The sequence below is a fragment of the Paralichthys olivaceus genome, chromosome 3 (assembly GCF_024713975.1).
Source record: "Paralichthys olivaceus isolate ysfri-2021 chromosome 3, ASM2471397v2, whole genome shotgun sequence".
Lineage (NCBI taxonomy): Eukaryota > Metazoa > Chordata > Actinopteri > Pleuronectiformes > Paralichthyidae > Paralichthys > Paralichthys olivaceus.
Genome location: NC_091095.1, coordinates 982,554 through 1,005,465, shown reverse-complemented (window position 1 = coordinate 1,005,465; position 22,912 = coordinate 982,554). Strand labels below are relative to the sequence as shown.

The 22,912-nt window shown below is 45.3% G+C and overlaps 1 protein-coding gene and 1 long non-coding RNA gene across 6 annotated transcripts in view; one reads left to right on the top strand and one right to left on the bottom strand.

The window, feature by feature from the left end:
* Positions 1-22,912, bottom strand: part of mast2 (microtubule associated serine/threonine kinase 2) — a 104,194-nt gene that overhangs the window by 57,795 nt on the left and 23,487 nt on the right. The window contains exon 1 of one of the 5 annotated variants that reach the window (XM_069522717.1): positions 2,711-4,241. The exons of the other annotated variants lie outside the window; for them this stretch is intronic. Within the exon in view, the coding sequence (XP_069378818.1) occupies positions 2,711-2,749 (39 nt within the window). The 5' untranslated portion in view covers positions 2,750-4,241. Of the gene's footprint in view, positions 1-2,710; positions 4,242-22,912 lie in introns of those variants that run through there. 5 annotated transcript variants of the gene reach the window in all.
* On the top strand, positions 3,965-12,032 carry LOC138407285 (uncharacterized). The gene is made up of 3 exons (XR_011240728.1): positions 3,965-4,103; positions 4,323-4,463; positions 6,500-12,032. It is a non-coding gene; the product is annotated as an uncharacterized lncRNA (long non-coding RNA).

Here is a 22,912-nt window from a genome sequence, read left to right as displayed (position 1 = left end):
CAGCCACTATCAGTTTGACTCTTTCACCCTGAACGCATTAGATCTCGACCGTTACTAACTGACGTGCTCGAGTGTTGGACTTCATCTCTATGTTTGGTGTTTTAACGTGACGCCGCCTCGTGTCCTGCGTCCTCCTCGGTCCATCGGAGCAGGCTGATGGACTGGTGACCTCTGCCCTCAGGCTCTGTGCTATCTGACCTGGGAGGGTAATAAGAGCGTGTGTGACCCGAGTCGGTTCCAAGGACAAACGCTGCTTCAGTGCTTCGTTACAGAGGATCCTGTTCAGTTCATCTGTCATTTAGCAATGAAGCCGAACTAATTTGACTTAATTAATAGATAACGGGTAATAGATCCGGATGTGACATTAGTGCTGAGACAACTTGTCGATTCATGATTCATAAAAATAAACTGGATATGTGGTGTTTTATATCAATGTAATATCACTGGACTGTGGGACATTATTTATAATCTGACATTCAAACAAGTAATTGATTAACAGACACTATAATAAATAATCATTACATTCAGGCCTTTATAAGATAGAGATGATAATTTGCTAATGACTAAAATATTTAACAAAATTGTTGGAGCTGTTCTTTCTTTGAAACTTCAGATCAAACTAGAATGTCCAACATGGTCCCTGTGTTCTTTAGCGCCATCGTCAGGCCAAAAAGTCCTGGTCACAAACTCTGTGGAATAATGAATCTCCATGAAAGATTCTCCAGAGGGTGATTTGTTGACTGAACACTGGGACATAGTTTCCACTTGTACACCAGAAATACAAAAATCCAGTTCCTGCTCCCTGGAGAATCTTCAGATTTGAATGACAGCATGATGTCCCCTCTAACCCTCGGGACAGACGTCAACATTTGAGCTTTGTTTAACAACAGCCAGGAGGTGGTTTGTTGGGTCTGCGATGAACTCTGCAGCCTCTAAGACGCTGAGGGTTCAGGCTCTTATTCGTGTTTTAATCCATCGAGCCTCCTGCTTTGGGCATGCAGCCACTGAAAGAGATTTACAGCTGCAAAACGTGCCAGAGGACGTCCACTCCCAGCAAACACAGACACGCTGAGCCCAGACAGAACCACTGTGTGCACACAAACAAATGAGCAGTTGTCATCAGTGTCTCAGTTTGTCTACTCAGCAGAGGGATCAGTCAGGGACTAACAGAAACACACAGCGTCCACACCAAACTCTGATCAGTTACGTGATAATGTTATTTTTGGTTCTAGTTTCGGAGAGACACTGCAAACAAACCAACAGAACCATGGTTCAGGTTGATCCACACCCAGAACACTTTCACACCTGATGTTCAGGTTCAGACTGAAGCTCTGAAACGAACCAGGTGTGAAACCACCTCTGGGCTCTATTTATCTATATTTAACTCTCTGTCGGTCACATAACAAGAAGCAGTAAAGTCTCTGCTGTTGCCGTGGTGATTCCACTTCCATTAAGGATTGCTTTGAGTAAATTACTGTAAAAGCCAGATGTCTCACTTTTTATGGTCTAAACTGACGTCATTGTTTCCGTTAATGCATTAAAATGCTGGCACTGGAGTGTTGGTTATAATTTGTGTGAATCCAGCACAACTGTAAAATAAGGAAAATAAAGCCCCGGACAGAACAGGTGCAGGAATCTCAACTCGAGCTCAGCAAATACCGGTCGTCTCTCCTCGCCTGCTGTCCCCATTCGAGGTCCACTTCCTCAAAGCTATTTACGCAGCTGACGCAGAACACCATGTTTCACCATCTCATTTCCTGACTTCTCCTGGCGGCCTTGGAGTGAGGGGGGAAGGAGCTATGGTTGAGTAGGGGGTGTAGATGGAGGTGGGAGGGGGTAGACGAGCGTTTGCTGACTCAACATCACCGAGGCCGCTCCATCTATAACCCTGAAACCCTGAGAGCTGGGATGACAGCGCCTGATGTCGATGTGCAGCAGTGATAAACTAAGAACCTTCCATGAACACTGGTACTGGTGGTTTTTCTTTTCAGATTTTAAAAGGGCAGTTAAGTCGAGTTGAAGACCGAATAATTCTTAATTATTTAAATTACACAGAATAAATGTCCCTGCTCATCAGACATGGAGACTTAATATATCATATATCATGTAGGATCATCTACGATACATTTAGGTGTTGAGACTTCAGTGGTATCATTTGTTCAATTACAATATTAACATTTATCTCCACAGGAATCCCACAGTGCATTTCACCCTGTAAATACCATAACTGATAGTAGTAAAATAAGTCCTGTGACCTAAAGCTTCAATTGTTTTTCCAGATCTGTATCGACACTTTGCAGGTTCTTTGCTCTCGCTTCATTCCTCAACCAACCGCTTCAACATTCTTTACCAAGCTGACAAATAACAAAACATGATGGAGTCCTCCATGGTCGAGGAAACGACTTGTTTTTCACAAGGTGACAGGTTGTTCGTCTTCAGTGTTTTAAAATGTGATGAATTGTTGTTGTTCACTGGACTGTGGCGTCATTTGTATGTGTGTGTGTGTGTGTGTGTGTGTCACTGTGTGTGTGTGTGTGTGTGATGCTCTCCCTCCTGATACCATCTGGAAATGTGATACGGCCAGTGAGTGCAAATATTCGACTGTGTGACTGAACAATCCTTCCTTCAACGAGTCCGTGTCAGATTCTCAGTGTGTGACCTTTGACCCCTGCAAACAGCAGGAGTCTGAACTCAACGAGCAGATTCTTACCTGGAGTCCTCTGCGCCTCAAAATACTCGAGTCGTCCATGATTCAGCTCCGCTTGATTTTTTTGATTTTTGTTTTAACAAAGCCACAAAGTTCAGGCACTTTCCAGGAAGTCCAACCACGTGGAGGAAGTTACATCACGCAACTGATGCCAACAACTCAACGCACTATTTAAAAGAGCGTCCTCTTTCAGAAGGAATCCTCTCTGATCCTTCTCCAGCTCTATAAAAACCTCTGAGTCGTGTTGTTTCTTTGACGAATCTTCAAGTGAGACTGAAAAAAACCTGGTTTGGTTCTTTGAAGATGATTCAAACTTCAAAAGGTTCAGAGAGAAGAAGAGAATCTGTGTCAGTTTCTCTCTGAGGATAAAAACATAGAATCCAGGCTTCAGGGAGATTCCTTCAACAGACGTTCAAAGACTAACACAGAGATGGAAAAACTGGAAGTGCTGCAGTCCTGTGTCTTCTCTTCCTTTATCTGGTTTGGTTCCAGCCCGGCGCAGGGGAAGGTGTGGTCTGGATGTGGAGATCATCTTCTCCTGTGTGTCCTGGTTGGAGCACGTGTCGTTCCTGAGCTCAGCCTCCGTTTGGCTGCTGCTCCGTTCATCCGTTCAGCGCTGGACACACCCCTCCACCTCCCTCCCGTGCAGAGCTCTAGTACACTGCGCCGCTCGCCTCTTCTTCTTCTTCTTCGTTTCTCTAACACGCTCCGTCCGCCTCCCACCCTAAAGGAACTAGTCCAGAGCAGACTCTGCTCCCTCCATTATTCAAGGGCGGCTCGCAGTAGAACTTAATGATGACAATGGGGCCTCGGGGGATGGACTAAGGGAGGGAGGGAGGGAGGGAGGAAGGGAAAGCACCAGCTTGCTGCCCTCTGGCTTAATTAGAGTCAAAATGTAAGTAGGTCCCGAGATCGCTGCAAAAACACACGGAGGGAGCCAGCGTCAAGAATGTCTCTCTACAGGGTGGCGCACAGATGGTGTGTGTCTGTGTGTGTGTTGTCAGAGTTTAGAAAAGGCCTCTCAGTAACTTTTCTCTACAAAAGGGAACAACACCAAACACGGCCTACGCTGAAAAGCTGCTGGACTCACCGGGCGACACCGAGAGCTGACTGAAAACAAGAGGTCGTTTGTTTGCTAGCAGCGGTCCACTGAGCGAGGAGGCACCTCGCATCCATCTCCATGCCAACCAGCCGGGCCCGGTTCCATGTGGTTAAGGACAGCTGGAGCTCAGGGTCTCCCACGCACACACTCGTCCACACACCATGCGACTCTATCATCTCCTCATCTCCGCTCTCCTCTCCTGCATCTCTCAGTCTGCGGCATTTCCTCCACACCGGCTGCAGGAAGGAGGAGATCTGGCTGAGATGAATCAAGGGCAGGAACGAGGGAGGAAGGGTGAGTGAAGAGACCGTTTCCCTCCCTCTGAGAGAGGAGCACACTCTTTCCCTTCTCTTCTCCTTTCTCCTGCTCTTCCAATCTCTCCGTCTCTTCTGCTGCTGCTTTCTCTTCTCTGATGTGTCAGTATGTTCACATGCTCCAACTCCTCCCCTCCTCTTTCATCACACGCTCCCCCTCTTGCTCGACCCCTCTCTCTCTCTCTTGGTGGCCAATCAGGCGCAAGCAGGAGACAGAGACTTCGCTCACAATGAATGGAGTAGAGGACGAGTGCCCCGCCTCCTCTCCTCCCCCCCTCTCCTCCTTCACTCCTGCGCACAGCGTGTCCGTCGCCTCAGCCTCGCTAATCAAAACAAGAGGGTGTGTTCACAGTACACACACACACACACACACACACACACACACACACACCGTGCTTCATGTTTTATTATTGTGTTTGGATGAATTAATCATGAGTTTGATGATCTGAGGCTTCGGATCATCACTTATTGAAAACAGTGAATTTAAACACAGGCTGGTTCCATCTGTGGAACGGTCACACAAACATGAACTCAACTGCAACAGCAGAACATGTTTATTCCCAAACCAACTGGTCTGGGTTCAGTTTTGTCTTTTTCATCCATGAAGTTTTTAAAGACGAGGTCGGACTCACAGTCGACGTCTTTACGAATCTGTCTTTCGTGCACAAAGTCATTTTGGATCAGGAACGTGCGATGGATATTTATTTGTATTTCTACTGAACATTACCTGAAGCAAACACCACAGAACTGATCTTCACCGAAACTAATTAAACTCATTAAACTGTGTACGGATCAGAACAAAGGGACGGATGCAGGAGAATAAATCAGGGCTCTCGATGAAAATGAGAAATATATAAATGTGTATAATGTGTGTGATGTGTATGAGTGTGATTTATGGCAGCATGATTTAATTTCTGAGACTATTAGACCTTGGTGGAGTTATAGGGATGCATACATTTATCACTTTTCCACTGATTAATGCTCCTGCGTGATGAACACTAGACGACAATGAGCTAATGTGCTCTGAAAACCAGGACAGCATTTTAATCCGGGAAACCTCCTCTGCAATAAACAGACAGAGACGCAGAGGGACGGGACAGAAACCAGGGAGAATATAAACAGATGAAAGGGGGAATGTAGGCAGAGATACAGAGGAGGAAAAGAAGAGTGACCTCCTACGCTTCAAACAGAGCGATGACTCACACAGACATGAGAGACTGTTAATGAGGAAGGACGGGTTGAATAACCAAGAAGAATCCCACCAGTCTTTAAACAATAGCTGCACGGACACAGAGGGATGGTACAGCGTGAACTCAACATATGGACACATCGGCTGGGTCAGAACCCAGAGAACTGTTGGTGAGGCAGGTTGGGGCCCCTCCCTGTTCGGCTCGGGGCCCCCATCAGCTTCTGGTCAGACCGTCTGTGATAATGAGAGCAAAGAGCAAAGGGGCCAAAGGGGCCACAGGGAGGAATGTTCACACAACGACACCGGCTTACTGACTGACTGCTTTCTGAGTGTCTGACGATAAGACTAGAAAAACCTGTTCACACTGATGATGTGAGGTTTTCAAAACACAGATACACCATCTCTGCTCTCACAAGTTCAAATCTCTAACTGCAGACGAGACATATGAGCAGCAGAGGAATCCACATTTGTTTGAGTATTTGAAGCAGCAGGATTGGAATCAAAATGAACTAGAGTCCCCCAAACAGCAGAAGCGGCTGCTGTCCATCGATATATATATCAATGAGCCCGGGTGGGTCTGGGTTAGACTCGGAGATTATTCTGGGTTACAGATCAAGTCCCGTTTGGAACTTTGTGGGTGTGAGCAGGTGATACTTGGAAAATGGACCATTGCAATATAAGCTGCTATTGAGTCGTCCTTCATTGTCCTTTTTCAGATCAAGCTCTCCCATGATTATGATGCTGGAGATTGTGCTCCGCCCCCTGTCCATGCACTCAGCACACACTGAAAACAACACATCAACAAACCCTGGTCGATGGGTTGATGGTCCAACACGCAGATATACTTGTTCTTTACAGCTTCATTCTTATGTAATGATAAACTGATCTTATTATCTCAAGTACTGAGTGACTAGAAAGTCTCTTAGCATTCGTCTGTGCACAGTTTCACCTTCAGCAGTTGAACACATTCAGGTCATGACAGTCAGTCCCTGATCACAGGAGCAGCTGGGTTGTGTTACTCTTACCTAAAGCTACAGATACTGTAAACGCACAAGATGCTCAGCAGAGAGTGGAGGAGAAGAAAGTACAGGGATGATGAATGAGGGAGAGATACGAGAGGTAGAGCTGAGTTTCCTCTGACTAATTAAAGCAGCAGCTTGGACCTGCTCTGTTTTATGCCTCTGCAGTGTTGGAGGTTAATGGAAGCTGTGGCCCCGACTGTCCCCATCGATGATGAAGACCCAAGAGCAGCATTTTGTTTCACTTATATATATATATCTTATAAATGTTTGTTACCAGAGACACTCAGCACTTTAATAGGTAAGAAATAAATAAGAAAACCAGACTGTATCACTTACATTGACCCGATCTACGCAGCCGATGAAGGATGCAGCTGACATCGGCTGCCTCGACTGGGTGAGTTGAAATGAAGTAACACAGTCTGAGTGTCTCTGGTAACAAACATTTATATATATAAGATATAAACTTGACTCTGTGTCGCCCTGTACTGCTTCAGAACCATGCCGACGTAAACCGACGGTCACATCATCATCTCTTCTGTGTGGGCAGAATAAAAAAATAAAGGAAAATAAGAATTTTACTGCATTGACAACTTGTTATGTCTGCAAATGACTTTTCAGCCCTTGAATGTTTTAATGAGCCTGAATTAATCTTCACCCAGCAGATCTTTGCTGCGTCGACATATTTACTCCAATGAACTGAATGTTTATTATGTATTCATTTTCTACTCTGAGTATTTATGTGCTCATTATTTAAATCGGCACTTGTATCCACGTAAGCACTTTGGAAAAAAAAAGCCAAATTGATCAGCCGATCGATAGAAAAATATAAATAACTGCTTAAGTACCTTTTTAAACAAAAAGCTCCACTAAAGGAAAGGATGTGGTACGGATCAGGATCCTGATGAGGGGATGGATCCGGGAATCGTTCTTTAACATATATGGGATCTGACGGGTTTTTCTGATTTCCCAGGAACTAATTCATGAAACCTGATGACATCAGACATGTTTATGTGACTGTAAATGAGTGTGTGGATCCAATTATCCTGCTGGTCCTTGGTTTATGTTCCACTGAGTGACACTAGTTAAAATATATGACACACATTGCAGCTGCAGTCCATGTGTACAAGTATTGACCTGAAAGTTTTTAGTGACAGTGTGGATATTTCATTGAAACCTGTATGAATATAGATGAAGAATTAGTATGTGACCCTTTATTTTCTGTGCGGCTCTACATCCTCTGAGGGTTGTAAACGTTCTTTATGGAGCCCACCTGTTATTTACAGCTTGGTTAGTTCATTGGAGACCGTTGACCTGGACCCACCACATAACTTAACATAACACTCACATGCACGCGAGCTCGCTGCAGACGGTCCTGGCCTATAGTTGCACATGCTAACACACACAGAGAGAGACGAAATGAATAGGTTGCATCATGCCACACAGGCTCGTCGTCTCGGTTGTGTAATTAAGGAGATAAAGAGCTCCTGTTTGTGTCACTTCATTCATCAGCTTGATGAGCTGGTTTGCTGGTACAGTCCATGACCGTCCTGCAGCTGCTGGCCGTCTGCCTGGACCACGGCCCGGCTGATCATTCAGCCCAGAGAATTAGGTTGGGGGGGGGGACAATGGAAGCGGCCACAAAAACACACGACTGATCGATGCCAAGTTTAACTACAGAGACGAAGGCAGAAGAAATTGGTGAGAAGACGAAAAGAAGAGAAACACGGCAACAAGAATGAAAAACATGAGAGATTACAGCTGTGTGTGTGTGTGTGTGTGTGTGTGTGTGGTTGTGTGTGTGTGTGTGTGGTTGTGTGCTGCTCTGTCTGCATATTGTGCTGACGCTGTGTTTGGATGTGTGCGTCAGCCTCCTCACACAGGAGAGGCTGATTAAATTAAACATGACGGTGTTTGTTACAGAGCTTTGATGGAGCGGCCGTGTTCCTCAAGTCCGTCCGTGACAGCAGAGGAAGGATTTTCAGGAGGAGCGAAATGAGAGTCTCTATTAAACACAGACACACACAGACACACACAGACACACACACACACCAGAAGGAGCTTTGACCTCACGTAATCTCAAACCTTGAAAATCAGTTCCCAGCCTCGCTGCCTCCTCTCAGCAGGAGGCTCCTTCATCACCCAGGCAGGCAGTAATGGCTGCTCTGCTCACCTTAATAAGGCCGGTTTGTGCAGAAGAAGAGGAGGAAGATTGTTTAATACCGATGTCAGAAGCAGTGCCGTGCGAATTTTAAATTATTATGGAAGATTTCACACCGCTGGTAAAATCTAAACTAGGTCGACAGAGTAAGTTCAAACGAACCATTGATTTCCGTACAGTTGAAAGTCTGTGAATTCTTCAACGTCGTTTCCAGCGACACCACAACAAAAACCAGCGCCTGTTCTGAAACCAGTTCCAATGAGTCCAGTGAAAAAGGCTAGCAAAGGGTGGCTATGGGAGGAGCTAATGCAAGAAAATCTCCATTTTGAGAAAACATGAGCAAAAGCAGAAGTGAGATTCTTCCCTGAACCCTTCAAACGTGAGATGTGAGGACTTTGACGAAGAATCACCAGATCCACCAAACACTCAAACATCCGGCTGCTAAACAAAACTAATTCTGCTTTTAACAACATTTCACAGTTTTTCTTTCTTATCATTTGCAGCCATTTTCAGACTCGGAGGATGTTTGCACATTTGTCTCTGGACTCTCAAGAGTTTGTCTTTTACATGTGAACAACACAACAGGAGATTCTCCGATTCACAACAAACACAGAAATCTCCAGATGGTTCAATTGAGGGGCGGAGCAGCAGGCAAAGGCATGTGATTGTAAAGTTCACGTCTCGCTTGATGTCTTCTACTTGAAAAGCGATGCTTCTTCACCCTGAGGTTCTTATATCTCGGTTACGCCCACTTGCTTGAAGTGAATCCTTTGGAGGATCTCCTGCTTTATGATCACATGGGGAGAAACTCCGGAGAAAGGGCGGAGCCTCTCACCTGGACATTTGAGATTATCTGGAATTAAGGGAACGTCCGAAAGCATCTTATCTGAAAATATGCCATCCAGCCACAAACATATTTACTCATGTTTCCCGTTCCAAGGTTCAGGTGCTAAAAGCCACGTAAAACAAATGTGCTCCCATTTTTAGTATCGTTGGATATCGAGTCTGTGATGAAGCTCAGATCAAAGCTGAAGAGGAGGGAGAGGGGGAATGGAAAATGAGAGGAAGAGGAAAGGAGGGGAAGAAAAGGACAGAGCGTTGCATAAAGCTTTTCCCCATCAGAGCAAGGGGGTGATAAGAAAATGCTGAGTCAGCCGGAAAGAGCTTCACGCAGAGATGGGAGAGAGGACGGATAAAAGAGAACAAGAGGGGGATGGAGGGGGAGAGATGGGGCAACAGACAAATAAAGAGGATAGAGAGACAAACAGAGGACAGAGTGAGGACAGATAAATGTCCTGTCTTGCTTCCTCTCCTCATCCTTGACTATCCCTGCACTTAAAGTCAATGGGAAAATTTGTATTTTTCCAACTAACACAAAGTGAAATATCAGGATTGAACAACCGTCTTTTCTTGAGGCCAGAATCAGATTTCATTCGACTGACTCAAGATTTTGGAAGGGCTCTGCATTAACTGTTTAAAATCTATGTCACGAAGAAAAAGCAGATGAGAAGCCACATTATATTCAGGTAAAGTCTCTTTAACCTGCTCCACAGATGATGAATCAGACCTGGTAAACTTTTCTGTGTCCGACACTTGAGTCTTGTCTCTTATCACAGCAGACAAGGGTCAGAGCTCAACTCAACTATTTCTACTGTCAGAGGGAGAAAGAATGGGAATGCAAGCCCTGACAAAAGACTAGCCCAAACACACACAGACACACACACACAGACACACACACACACAGAGACACACACACGCAGCAGAGCTCATCTAAGACGGCTGCTGCTGGAGGCTGTTTTATCAGCTGCAGGCCAAAGTCAGATCTTCTCTCCACGTGCTGCTTGAGCTGATCTGTCCTGTAAAACGTGTGTTGGATTTGCTGTTTAACCAGCATGTGTGTGTTTGTGTGTGTCTGTGTGTGTGTGTGTGTGTGTGTGTGTGTGTGTGTGTGTGTGTGTGTGTGCCACCGCAGGGTTCAGACTTAGTTCAAAACCTTGCTGGCGACACTGTTGGTTCTGGTCAATGCACGTCTGTGTTGTGCGTGCTTATTGTCCGTTCAGTCGAGTCACACTGGAGACTTTTCAGTGGCAACAACAAACAATGCAGCCTGTTTGAGTTCCAGCGGACAGACGGACGGACGGACGAACTGTTGTTGTTGTTGTCTTTCTGTCCTCGTTCCTTCCTCAGCACAAACAGAAAGCTTTATGTCGGAGAACTGGGGAACACGCGAGAGTCGACAGAGCAGAGAGAGACAGAGTTTGACAGACAAAACACAGGACTGGAAACAGACAGCCGCTTCACACACTGACCGATGGGAGTGTAGTTCTGTCAAACGTGTGTGTGTGTGTGTGTGTGTGTGTGTGTGTGTGTGTGTGTGGCATCAGAGAAGCAAAGTGTGGGAGTAACTGAGTTCAACATCAGAGACGGTAAAGTAACGAAAACAGATGAAGCTATTTGTCTTCTTTGTTTCAGGAAACTGACTGAGAACAAATGTGCAGGCTCCACAAACTGTGGCAGCAGAGGAGGCATCAAGTGTTCAGCCTCCACGAGCCCGTCTGTGGCAGAGCCGTGAAAGACAACTTACATTCAGAGTGAGTCCAGAAAGTGTTGAGAAGAGAAGAGAGTCAAACCACCGCTAATTGATTTTCACTCATTCATTCACACAGGACTGAAAAACCTGCAGAAATCTATCACTTCACTTCTCTGAGAAGAGTCGAGCTGAAGTGCGGCCTTGACCTCTGGCAGCTGGAGACGTATACAACAGAGAGCGATCGACATGAAGCACCGATTCTGTGAGACTGTAAACACACAAATCAAACTACACACTGTAATTATCTCTTTTCTGTTCTCCATTTTCATTTCACACCATCGGACCTCGCTGTAAAGGGGAGATATGGCCGAGTGTAGACAGAGAAATCTGAGTGCAAACGCAACGCAGGTTTTCTGAAGGGGGATTTTTCGAAGACGAAACGTCGAGGATGAAGATTTGAAACAACACAGATAGAGACGGGGGGTGGGTGGGGGTCGGGGAGGGGTCGGGGAGGGTGGGGCTGCCAGATGGAAGACAATTCAATTTCCTCAGAGATGGCAGATACGGTCAAAACTGGATTAGCTCATCCTCAACAGAAGAGGACGAGGTTTGAATGTGTGTTTATGTGAGTCAGGTGCAGGAAGCCTGCAGTCTGGTTGACTCTACGTGTTTCCTGCCGCTGACTCGCTCCGATAAATTCACTGTTCACTTTACTTTAGTGTGAATCTGTTCTTGCTTCCAAGCAAACCAGACAGCAAACACACGGGGTGAAACGATAACCTGCTTGGTGGAGGCAGAGTCAGAGTCTCTGTCCAGAGGTGATTATCTTTAAATTGACTGTGGATCTCTGAGGAATCAGACGAGAGCGGAGCTTTGTATTGATGAGCTCAACAATCAGTTGCTTCCCCTCAGAGGGTTTAAGGAACACACAGCATGAACTACCTGACAATCGCTCTGCACCTTATTCTTTCTTCTCTGAACATGATCCTGTGAAAACTGCTGAGAATCCGTCCTGTTAACGGAGTTAACATGTTCTGTGTTCTGAGACGAGGATCTCTTGTTTTTCAGCTGATTAAAAATGTACAAGACAAACAACTAACAGACAGAAACAGTCTGTGATCTGCATCGTCTCCGCTGCTCAGCGACTCAACTGTTACTCACTTATATGACGGTGGTCCAACTTAACAAACTAAGTCTCGTCCTTGTGTCCTGTGGTCATCTCGAACCATTGGCAACACTGCCCCCCCCCCCCAAGATTTCTGGTGGAACTGCTCCTTGTTGACCGTTTCTAATGTGTCTGTAGGACGATAGATTACAGAAATAAGGTCCGTCACACGTCTGTATACGTCGCTAACATGGAGCATCAGTGTATCGGACCTGAATACTTCCTGGAACACTTTACTCTGGTGACAGACTGTGTTACTCAGGAGGCAGGTTGTCCTTGACTGCTTGGAAGTGATCCTCGTACACGGGCCTGTAGGTCACTATTGATCAGGAGGAGGAGGGATTGATGCTGAAAGCAAAACTCCAGGGAGACCACACAAAGACACTGCACGAGCTGCACTGACAACACAACATTAGCACAGTGAAGCTGTGTGAACAATTCACAAAGAACACAACATGCACACTACAGCCCAGTGAATCCTCTGTATGTTCAGTGTTCAATGGACAAAACTACTGACAAGAACTTGTCCAGGACGTTTCTCACTACTATCACTCTGACGTGCAACTCCTCTCCCTCACACTGGGGTTTGGAAACACAACCTCAAACGAACCGTGGTTGAACGATGGACGTTTAGTTCTGCAGGCACAGTTCTGATGCTCGACAACATCTGTGGCATCGTGACGTTTAACAACATTTCTCTTTCATTGTGACCAGCATCTGTGCAGCGATCCAGCTGTGTGATCCCCGTCCCAACATGCAACATGGTCTCACTCACACTTAAATACATTAATTAACAAAATTAAAAAAAAGAAATGTGCCTTTTGTCACAGATCCTGAAACACAACTAAAACTCAAGCTGCAGAATCTGTATTCCACAGCAGCCCGGGACACTACAAGATGTTCTTTTAAAGCCAGGAGACACAGTGTCCTCCAAGTGGCATTTCAATCTCTACTTGAGGATTCAGGGCAGCGTGTGGCGTCTGCTGGGAGGGCGAGTTTGGGCAGAAAGCATCAGCTCAGAGTGAAACATGGAAACAAGCTGAGAAAGAGTGTTTCACCTGATATGACCCTCTGCAGCCTGAATCAGGATGTGTCATCATCCGAAGCTTTCTGCTAGCATCAGACAAACACATCGGAAAGTCCAAACCAACTTTAGTCTGTGACACAATATTGAATACATCTGAAACTTTAGTAAAGAATGTGAATTTCATACTATATACAGGGAAACACTGAAAACACTGGAATGTGTTTCACGACAACAAGAGACACTAAAGTACCAATAACGCATCAGTTATGGCTCAAGAGCCCGATTGATTTATTGGTTGCAGGATAAACATCTGCTGATATGAGCCTTTAACAGACAAATGATTTAGTATTCTTAATTTTCTAAATTCTAGTTCCATATATTTTCTTTTCTTTTCATTTATAGATATTTATTTTGTTTAAACAGTAAAATCTGATGACTCAATTCCATTTCTTTGTCATAAGGGTTGGATAACGATATCTTACAGTGACAATTCTTTATATATTTGCAGATAAGTCGGTATCAGAAATGCCCCAAAAATCCATATCGGCCGCGCTGCAAACTACTGAACTCCAGCAATGACCCCTTCCTATGTAGAACTTGTAATGTTCAGTTTTAAACTTCACAGATATTTCTGAAGCTGCGGTAAAAGAAACATGCAAACACTCGCACATACATACACTCAGCCTCAGGAGCCGGCGTCTCCTTCTCATAATTCAGGCTTTAAGTACAGATCAATACATTTGCAGTGTGATGGATGGATGGCAACATAAAACCTACATTTGCAGAGAGGGGGAGGAAGAGGGAGGCAGAGGAAGGAAAACAGGGAGAAAAAAGACGCAGTAACTGGATCTTCTTCCAAACTAATGTGTTCGATAGAGATCACGTATCTGCTGAGCCCACATCTGGAAACCAGGGCTGCAGTCAGAGCGTCTGAAGGCCTCTGGCTGAAGAGTACGTGAATGACAGGGATCATGGAGGACGGCGAAGGAAAGAGAGACAGACAAAGAGGACGGGGCAGGAGGAGGCCAGAATGTTGTGAGTGCTGTAACCCTGTTAGTGTGATTGATGTTGGACATTAGGTTCTGGACCAGAGGACACTTGTGGGTCGGCTCAGACCAAACACCATGAATCACTGCAACCCAGAACGTCCCTGCCCCGCTCCATTAGAGAGGCAATAGCTCACTCTGCTAATTAACAACCATTCATTTGTGTGTGTGTGTGTGTGTGTGTGTGTGTGTGTGTGCACTGTGTGTGTGTTTGTGCACTGTGTGTTTAGAGGGAGCTAATAAAACTAAGTAAAGGTGGTTTCCAAATAAGTTACTGAGCTGTAATCAATAATCCTTCTGCCACGCTCAGTGTGTGTGTGTGTGTGTGTGTGTGTGTGTGTGTGTGTGTGTGTGTGTGTGTGTGTTCCAGCTCACTGCACATGTGCAAGGTACAAGGTTAACACACAAAGTGTTTACATGTGTTCATACTCAGACAATAAGATGATCACAATAGTGAATTAAGAGAAGTACTGAAGAGAAAAGAAAAACGAGCTCCTTCCTCATAAAACCCTGAATCTACAGTTTCCACCTTCAGGAAATCTCTAAATATTCTGTTAGAATCAAAAACAATGAGTGTCCTTAAAACTTCACACGGAAGCAGCAACACACGTGTTTCTGCAGGTTAACTGGAGGCAAAGCAGGAGGACAGAGACTCAGATCTCCTCACTGAGTTACTGCAGGAGCACCCACCCTCCACCCTCCACCATGACAACCAGCACCACCTCCTGTTGCGTGGCCATCACACTCTGCTCTGTGTAACACACCAAACGTGAAGACTCGTCTCAAAGTGCAAATGAGAAAAAACACACAGCGCTCGAAACACCATTAACCAGAGCTCCCAGTGTGTTAGAAAGACAGACGCACACACAAGCACACACACACGCACACGATGGTAAAAGCCAATGAAAATCCTCATAATTAGATCAGACATGTTCAGCTTCCTGTTTTGATTGAATGACAGGGGGAAGTTCCGCCTCACTAGACCTCACTAATCAATCCCTGCACCCAATCAGTCCACCTGTCAATCAATGGTCCAAGTCCGCTTATCAGAGATGTACAGTGTCAGTGTGTGTGTGTGTGTGTGTGTGTGTGTGTGTGTGTGTGTGTGTGTGTGTGTGTGTGTGTGTTCTACACAGTCCAATAAATAAAACAGTAACCAGTGAGAGCTGTCTGAGTGAGTCTAGGTTGAAGGACAGAATTTGTGTGAGATCAATAAGAAGTGTGTCTTTTGTAAGTGTGTGTGAGTCTGTGTGTGTCTGTGTGTGTGCGTGTTTGTTCATCTCTGTGTAAACTGAAAACATCTTTTCTCTGGACGTGTCATTCTGTTTTAAATCTTTATTATAACTGTCACAAAGCCTTCAGCTCAGACCAACTTTTTATAAATTAATCTTTAAACGTACCTTTCCTGACTCTTACAGCTTCTGAAAAATCTTACATATCCATCATGCTGGTTGGAAAGTGGGTCTGCATGACTTTAGATAAAGTAAAATGTTCCAACAAAACACTAAACAACTCTCAGAGTGTGTGTGTGTGTGTGTGTGTGTGTGTGTGTGTGTGTGTGTGTGTGTGTGTGTGTGTGTGTGTGCGTGCGTAAACATGTATGTACGTGTGTGTGCTCCCTCTTGTTGTTGTTCAGAGTGAACAGAGGCCTGTGGGGATCCAGAGCCACAGTTTATCTCCACTCTGCTTTTATCTGCAGGATGGAAATAAACAAAACCTGAGTTACCCCTCACACACACAGACACACACACAGACACACACACACACACAGACACACACACAGACACACACACGGACACACACACGGACACACACACAGTGATTCTTCAGGGTGAAGCTAAGCACAACACACACTCCCAAAGTGAATGAAAACAAGCAGCCGGGCTGGATGAATCCTTGGATGTGGAGGCTCAGTGAGAGCTGAACAGAACAGGAAGAAAGAGGTGAGTGAATCATCACAGCCAGTTATTCACAACGTCTCTGAACCTGTGACAGTTGCCAAGGGGACAAGGACAGTGTGTGTGTTGTTCTGTTATGAGTCTCAAATAACCCAGAGAAAACTACCTCATGTGTTACATACAGTACGTCTGCTGTGCTCTACTGTTAGAAGACATCTGTACAATGAATTGAATACCTGACACACACACAGACAGACAGACAGACAGACAGACAGACAGGTCCTCCATCACTGTCCTCACACCATCGCTGCAGCTCCTCTTTTCAGCCTCTGTCTCAAACAGCTCCTGTCTCTTTAAGGCCCGCCTCTCTGATTGGTCAACAGCTTTCAGAACATGTAGGAAATGTCCGCCTCTGCTCTCACACACACTATGTTTCACCTTTTCATTCTTCCTGCTTTAGTGGAAAAGTTCTAGATTGTCTCACTCACTTCACCAAACTGTCTCATTTAATGTCTCATGAAGCAGAAGACAGATTTATAGAAGCAAAGAAAAAACAGACGTGCAGGACCGGATCCACTTCTCCGAGGTTATCTCCCGAGGGTCTGGTTCAGCGTAGTGGGCAGTTAGAAGCACTGATAACTTAAAATAGACACAACCTCATCACACACTGATTCAAATGTTCAGATTAAAGATAGAGAAGTGGAGACAGACAGGACACAGAGGCTGCACGAGACGGACAGAATAAAACTAATATGAAGTATTTAGAGGTTTGAACCAACAGCAATAAAACAGCATGGAGACAAAGACAGACTGCAGAAGCTGACTTTTCATTTCATATTCTGCTGTAAAGGAGCAGGACTTAAAAAGATAGAGTTTTCTATAAGAATATAAATCCTCAGTGTTTGAATAATACATCTATTCTAAACTTGAAAATTCAGAGGGGAAGAGAAAATAGAATAAGTTTCTTCCTCTTCTGAGCTACGAAGATCGTCTGAAAATAAAACCTCTTGATGTCGGATAATTATTGCAGAGCAATGATTTGCCTGGAGCCTCGGCTGATGTTGTGCTTTGTTTGCTCTGTGTGTTCGAACTGTGCACCGATCGCACGCACACTTAATTCTTCATGGTCCCTGACTGCTGAGCACCACGGGAGGTGACATTTTGCATGAGGAGGTGTGTGTGTGTGTGTGTGTGTGATTAACTCACTCAGTTCAAAAATCAAGTGGAAGCAAACAAACCAGTAAATCTAATTGTGTGTGTGTGTGTGTGTGTGTGTGTGTGTGTTTGTGTGTGTGTGTGTCGTACGAAAGCAGGAGGCAACAAGTCAAACGTAGAAAAACCAACAGAGAGAAATTGAACACAGCATCTGACTTCTTTCCAATTAGCTGCAAAGTCGTGGAATGTCTGCAGGTCTGGTTAATATTTTCACTAACATGGACGCACACACGAACGTGTCCATCCATCCAAAGCTAAAGTTTTAACTGCTTGGCCGGAGACTTAAAGGTTAAAGGTGCAGTGTGTAGAATTTAGTGACATCTAGTGGTGAAGTGTCATGTTGCAGCTGAACACCCCTCACCTCCCCCTCTCCTTCCAAACATGAAAAAGAACCTGTGGCAGCTTCAGTCGTCATAAAAACTCAAAAGGTTTTAGTTTGTTCAGTCTGGACTAATGTAAAAAACATGGCGGCCTCCGTAGAGAGGGTCCCCTCCGTGTAAATATAAAGTATTCAAATATAAGGTATTTAAATATAAAGTATTTAAATATAAAGGGGCTTTTCTGGGGTAAAGAAAACTACAATTCATACAATGTAGATGAAACAAACTAGTAAAAACAGAAAAAATAATTATTCTACATTAAATTTCTGCCAATAAATCCCTCTCACCTGAATCTTACACACTGGAGCTCTAACAGCCCTTTGCTGGTAATAAGGCAGGAGGTGAAAGTGAGAAGAGAAAAAGAGAAAATGAGGTAAAGAGGAAGAAAACAGTTGATGCAGTTGAAGAAGGTGGAGAAGATGAATAAGTTTAATAATAAGATGTGATAAGGTGAAGACAGATAAAGGGAGAGGACCAGTGGTAATTACAGGTCCAGCGGCGACTGACCACTGACTCGAGGCCTCTGCACTGTTGAACTCTCTCGTCACATCTTCACCCAATTAAATTCTGTCACCGTGAGGAAAAACTGTAAAGGTTGCAGCGATGACAAATGAGGCGCGGCAGACAGAGCCCGGGGCAGCGTAGTTAACGGGACACAGAGCTTAATTCTGCAAAATGGAAGTGTTTGTTATGAAATCAATCCCCCTGGAACCCCCGGTGTGGAGTTTAAAGAGCTTTTATTATGTGAGACCCTTCACATGCTTCAATTATTCAGGAGCCCATTTAAATCTTGTAATTAAGGACGACATTAGAAGTAAGATCATAAAAGAGAAAATGAGGTTTTATAGCTGCTTCGACTCGGCACGGACAAAAGTTGGGAAGTGAAAATACGCCGCAGTAAAAAGTTCCAGATAAACTTTTTTATACAAGTGATTGATCACACTGATTTCTCACTAATGGACTCAGAGCAAAGTTTAGTCTAAATGCCGTCGGCACAAAGGTTCAGGTCGATGAGGGGCAACGGGGGCAAACTTCAGCAACGAGACACACAGTGTTTAATAAAGAGCTGGACATTTCTAAAGAGGACGTATGTGAGGACAAATGTCTGTGGACGTATCTCTGAGGTTTCTTACACGTGACGGACGTGAAACTGGACACAATTATCTCAGGATGAAGAAGAGGAGCCGCACACGAAGACGACGAAGACGTCCACTTGGAAAGATTCCAGAGCTTTTGGTGATAAGGGCCGAGGCCGGTGTGGACGAGCTGTCCTGTCTCTTGCAAGCAGAGTGGATTAGCTGCTTCATCTCCACAACACCAGCTACACAAGCTACACAAGCTACACAAGCTACACAAGCTTCACCAGCTACACAAGCTTCACAAGCTACACCAGCTTCACCAGCTACACCAGCTACACCAGCTACGTCAGCTACAAAAGCTACACCAGCTACACCAGCTTCGCCAGCTTCGCCATCTACGCCAGCTACAAAAGCTACACCAGCTACGCCAGCTACACCAACTTCACCAACTTCACCAGCTACACCAACTTCACCAGCTACACCAACTTCACCAACTTCACCAGCTACACCAACTTCACCAGCTACACCAACTTCACCAGCTACACCAGCTTCACCACCGTGGAGTTCATGTTCTGCATGGAATCAAACTGCATCTCACATAAACTGATCCAACAGAACGAGCTGTGAAGACTCATCTTAGGAGGAGGAGGAGAATCAAATGTACGACTCTTTAAAAACCACTTGGAATGAAATTTAAGACCAAACAGGAAGTGGAATATTCACAGTAAAAGCAGAGTAAACATATAATTCTATTTCTACGGACTTTATACGAGGAGGCCGGGAGGATAAGCTCCGAGGAAACTAACGAGCGTCTTACTCTGACGTCTGCGCTCACAGACGCTCGTCCTCCAGAGAAAATACAATGTGGAGTCCGGTGCATGTCTGAAAGCAGCTTAAGAAATGATAAGAAAAGCTGCAGCCTCCGTCTTAAATATGCAAATCGAGTGTTTAAAGAAATGTTCTGAACATAGAACCACAAGCTGCTGCTGTTGAAACACGTTAACGTGTCGTGTTTTCATCCGTTTATCTGTGAATGTTTTTACTTCCATCATCTGACGGAGCAGGCAGCAGGAGCACAAGGCCAGACTGGGCTCCTCGCTTCACCTCCATCTCTAATCCATCCATCTCCCCTCCACCCCTCGCTCCCCTCGCTCCCCTCCTCTACCCCCTGTGTGAGTTTTGTTATTACACTGGCTTGATTTATTTATTCTGTCCATCACAGCGTTGCTCTTCCCCCCCCCCTCATCCCTCCTCCTGCATAACATTTCCATCTCATCGCGGGACGCTCCGCTGGAGTTGTGTCCAAATCTCCCGTGTGCTGAGGTGTGAGACAAAACCTGAAACGCTCCCGGCCTCGACTCTGCCCTTCACATTTGACAGTGAAACAAAACAAACCAACCATTCGTGTGTGTATCGAGGCTTCACTGTCAATAGTTGTTCCTTGTATTGTATAAATCCAGTTCTCACAGTGTTGAAGTCGAGAAGAAGACACGACGATGGTGACGGCTGGGACCAACGAGTCACAATCCCTGGTGATGTCACAGTCACTGTTCAGTTCAGTAACAAATCATTTGGAAAGAGCAATGGCTGATGGGAAAAGTGCTGAGCAACAAGTGACCACATCAGAAAAGAACAGCGAGAGTAAGAGATAAATTTGTGATGAGGAGCGAGTCAGATTGAATAACAGTCGTGTGCCGACTTCTCCTCAAAGATTATACGACTAAAAATACACAAAGTGAGAAGCCGACTACTCTGAGGTGAAGCCGCTCTTTAGTAAAACGCTCTCTTCACCGCAGAGCCGAAGTTCAGACAAGGACAGTTTTAGTCGCGTGGAGCCGAGCGAACTCGTCTCTCACCTGAACCTCAGTCACCGGTCGCCTGTCAGCTCCACTCGGTTCTTTCCTCCGTCAACACAAATGACTCGTCTTAAGTCTAAGCCTCTCGTTCTTCAACTTAAAGAGGATCAAGACATGAAAGCAAAGAGAAAAGGAAAGAAAGAGAGAGAGAGGGGGAGACAGAGAGACGTCAGATCCAGACTGGGAATTAAGAAAATGGCGGCCACAATACGGATCTACCAAGAAATTGAAATAAAGAAATAAGAGTGAAAGAGAAGATGAAAAGAAACGAAGGTCTGGATGGAACACACGTGTAGATCAGGTCATTTTAAGTGTTTGTGAATTTGTGAAGCCTCGTCTCATAACTAAGGGGATTATATAAGAAAGTGAAAAGCAAGCAATGTCTCATCCATGTGGGGAACCGGCTTCTCTGTTTCCTAGATTAATGGATTCGACACACGCTCTCTACATTAATCTGAGCATGAAGGACGGAGGAGGCTTAGCGACAATCATACACCAGGCATGTCTGAACGCTGCACTGGAGAAGATACAGAGATCTGGCTCTGATTGAAATGAACAGACTTCATGATGACGACAGTGCAGCTGAGTCCACACACGCAAACTGACTGTGAACGTCTTCAAGCTCCTATTGGATCAAACACAAAGCAGATTAAACTCCAACATTTAAATCTGGTTCATTTTAAGACACCGTTCAACTTTTGAAGAATTCGGCTGCTTTTGTTAAATCAACACTGAATGGTGGACATTACCCATAATTCCTGGCTTCCTGAACCAGAAGAGCTGCCGCTGCAACAGCTACAGGTTTCCTGCTGAATATTGGAGATTAAACGTTCTCCAGTGTCCAGATTCAGCCGCTCAACCATCGCACTCGTTTCACTCTACATGCTGGTTTAAGGTAAAAATCTCTCAGCAGGTGAAGTCAGAACAGAACAGTTTCCTCCTTCAGCAATGAATCATCTGATGACAAGGACAACTGACAGCCTGCAGCAAGATGGAGGTGTGTGTGTGTGTGTGTGTGTGTGTGTGTGTTGAATATGTAAATAAGCAGCATGGGAGACATCATGTTGATAAGCAGGAAGGAAAGAAGCAGAACGAACACACACACACACTTTGTTCTGAACACCATGTCCTCTGACTGAGTCCAACCTTCAACATGAGTCACCACCTCAGTTTCATCCACCCTCGGACAACTTAACAGTCTGAAGATGGACGACACATCTCCACTTCCTCCTGTTGTGCCAAAACAAACGAAGCTGCAATATCTGGGATACAGGCGCAGCCAGCAATGAGCTTTTGACGTCATACCGCAGCCAGGCACCAGGGGGCGATCCCGACGAGTGAGCTGTCGTATCAATCATCTATATTCAGGGTCTGTTGCGTGGAGGACAAGTGACTCGGTGCCACCAGTGGATTTATAAATCTCTAAATGTTCTGGTATCAGAGCCATAAACCGGTCGTCTCCACCATTGTCTCGGTCGGTCGCAGCGGGGGAGGCGAGGTAAGGGCCCAGTAATTATTCAACATGTTCTCATGTATATTTAAATGGCAGCTGTGTCAGCCTGTTCCAGCGCCGCAGCACGGAGGGTGAGGTCACCGCGGCCGAGGCCTGACGTCTGCAGACGAGCTGCGTTCTTCCGTCTGAGCTGCGTCTGTTCCAGGTTTCATTTTCTCTGTATGAGCATCATGAACTTCCTGCTGATTGAAACTAGTGAAACAACATTAAGAGACGATGAAGAATAAAGAGAAAGAAGTAAAATAAATAAAAGACAAGATGTCAAACAAACAGAACGACGTCCATTCATGTCCTGTTTTTCATGATCGTGATCTGCTGCTTCAGACTCCTGAGAGTCCTCGTCCCCTCAACCTGACAGACGATCAACTGACTGCAACAACACAACGACTCTCCACTTTCATGTTCAGCCCTGTTTCCCTCCTGTCCAGACGAGTCCTTCATTTCTTCTTCTCCTCCACACACATGCTAATAACATGCTAATCTGAGTGTGTGTTGTTTTGAAGTTTCACCTCTTCAGTGAGCGACGCTGCGCAGAGAAAAGAACCGAGCTCGGAAATGTTCTTTCTCTTGAAATACTCAGTGTGTCCAGGTGCAGAGCACTTAGCTGTAATGTTACTGCAAACACAAAGGCTGCATGCACACACGCGCACACACACACACACACACAGCACTTGTAGGAGTTACCAGGCGATACTCGGTCGTTGCCCGAGG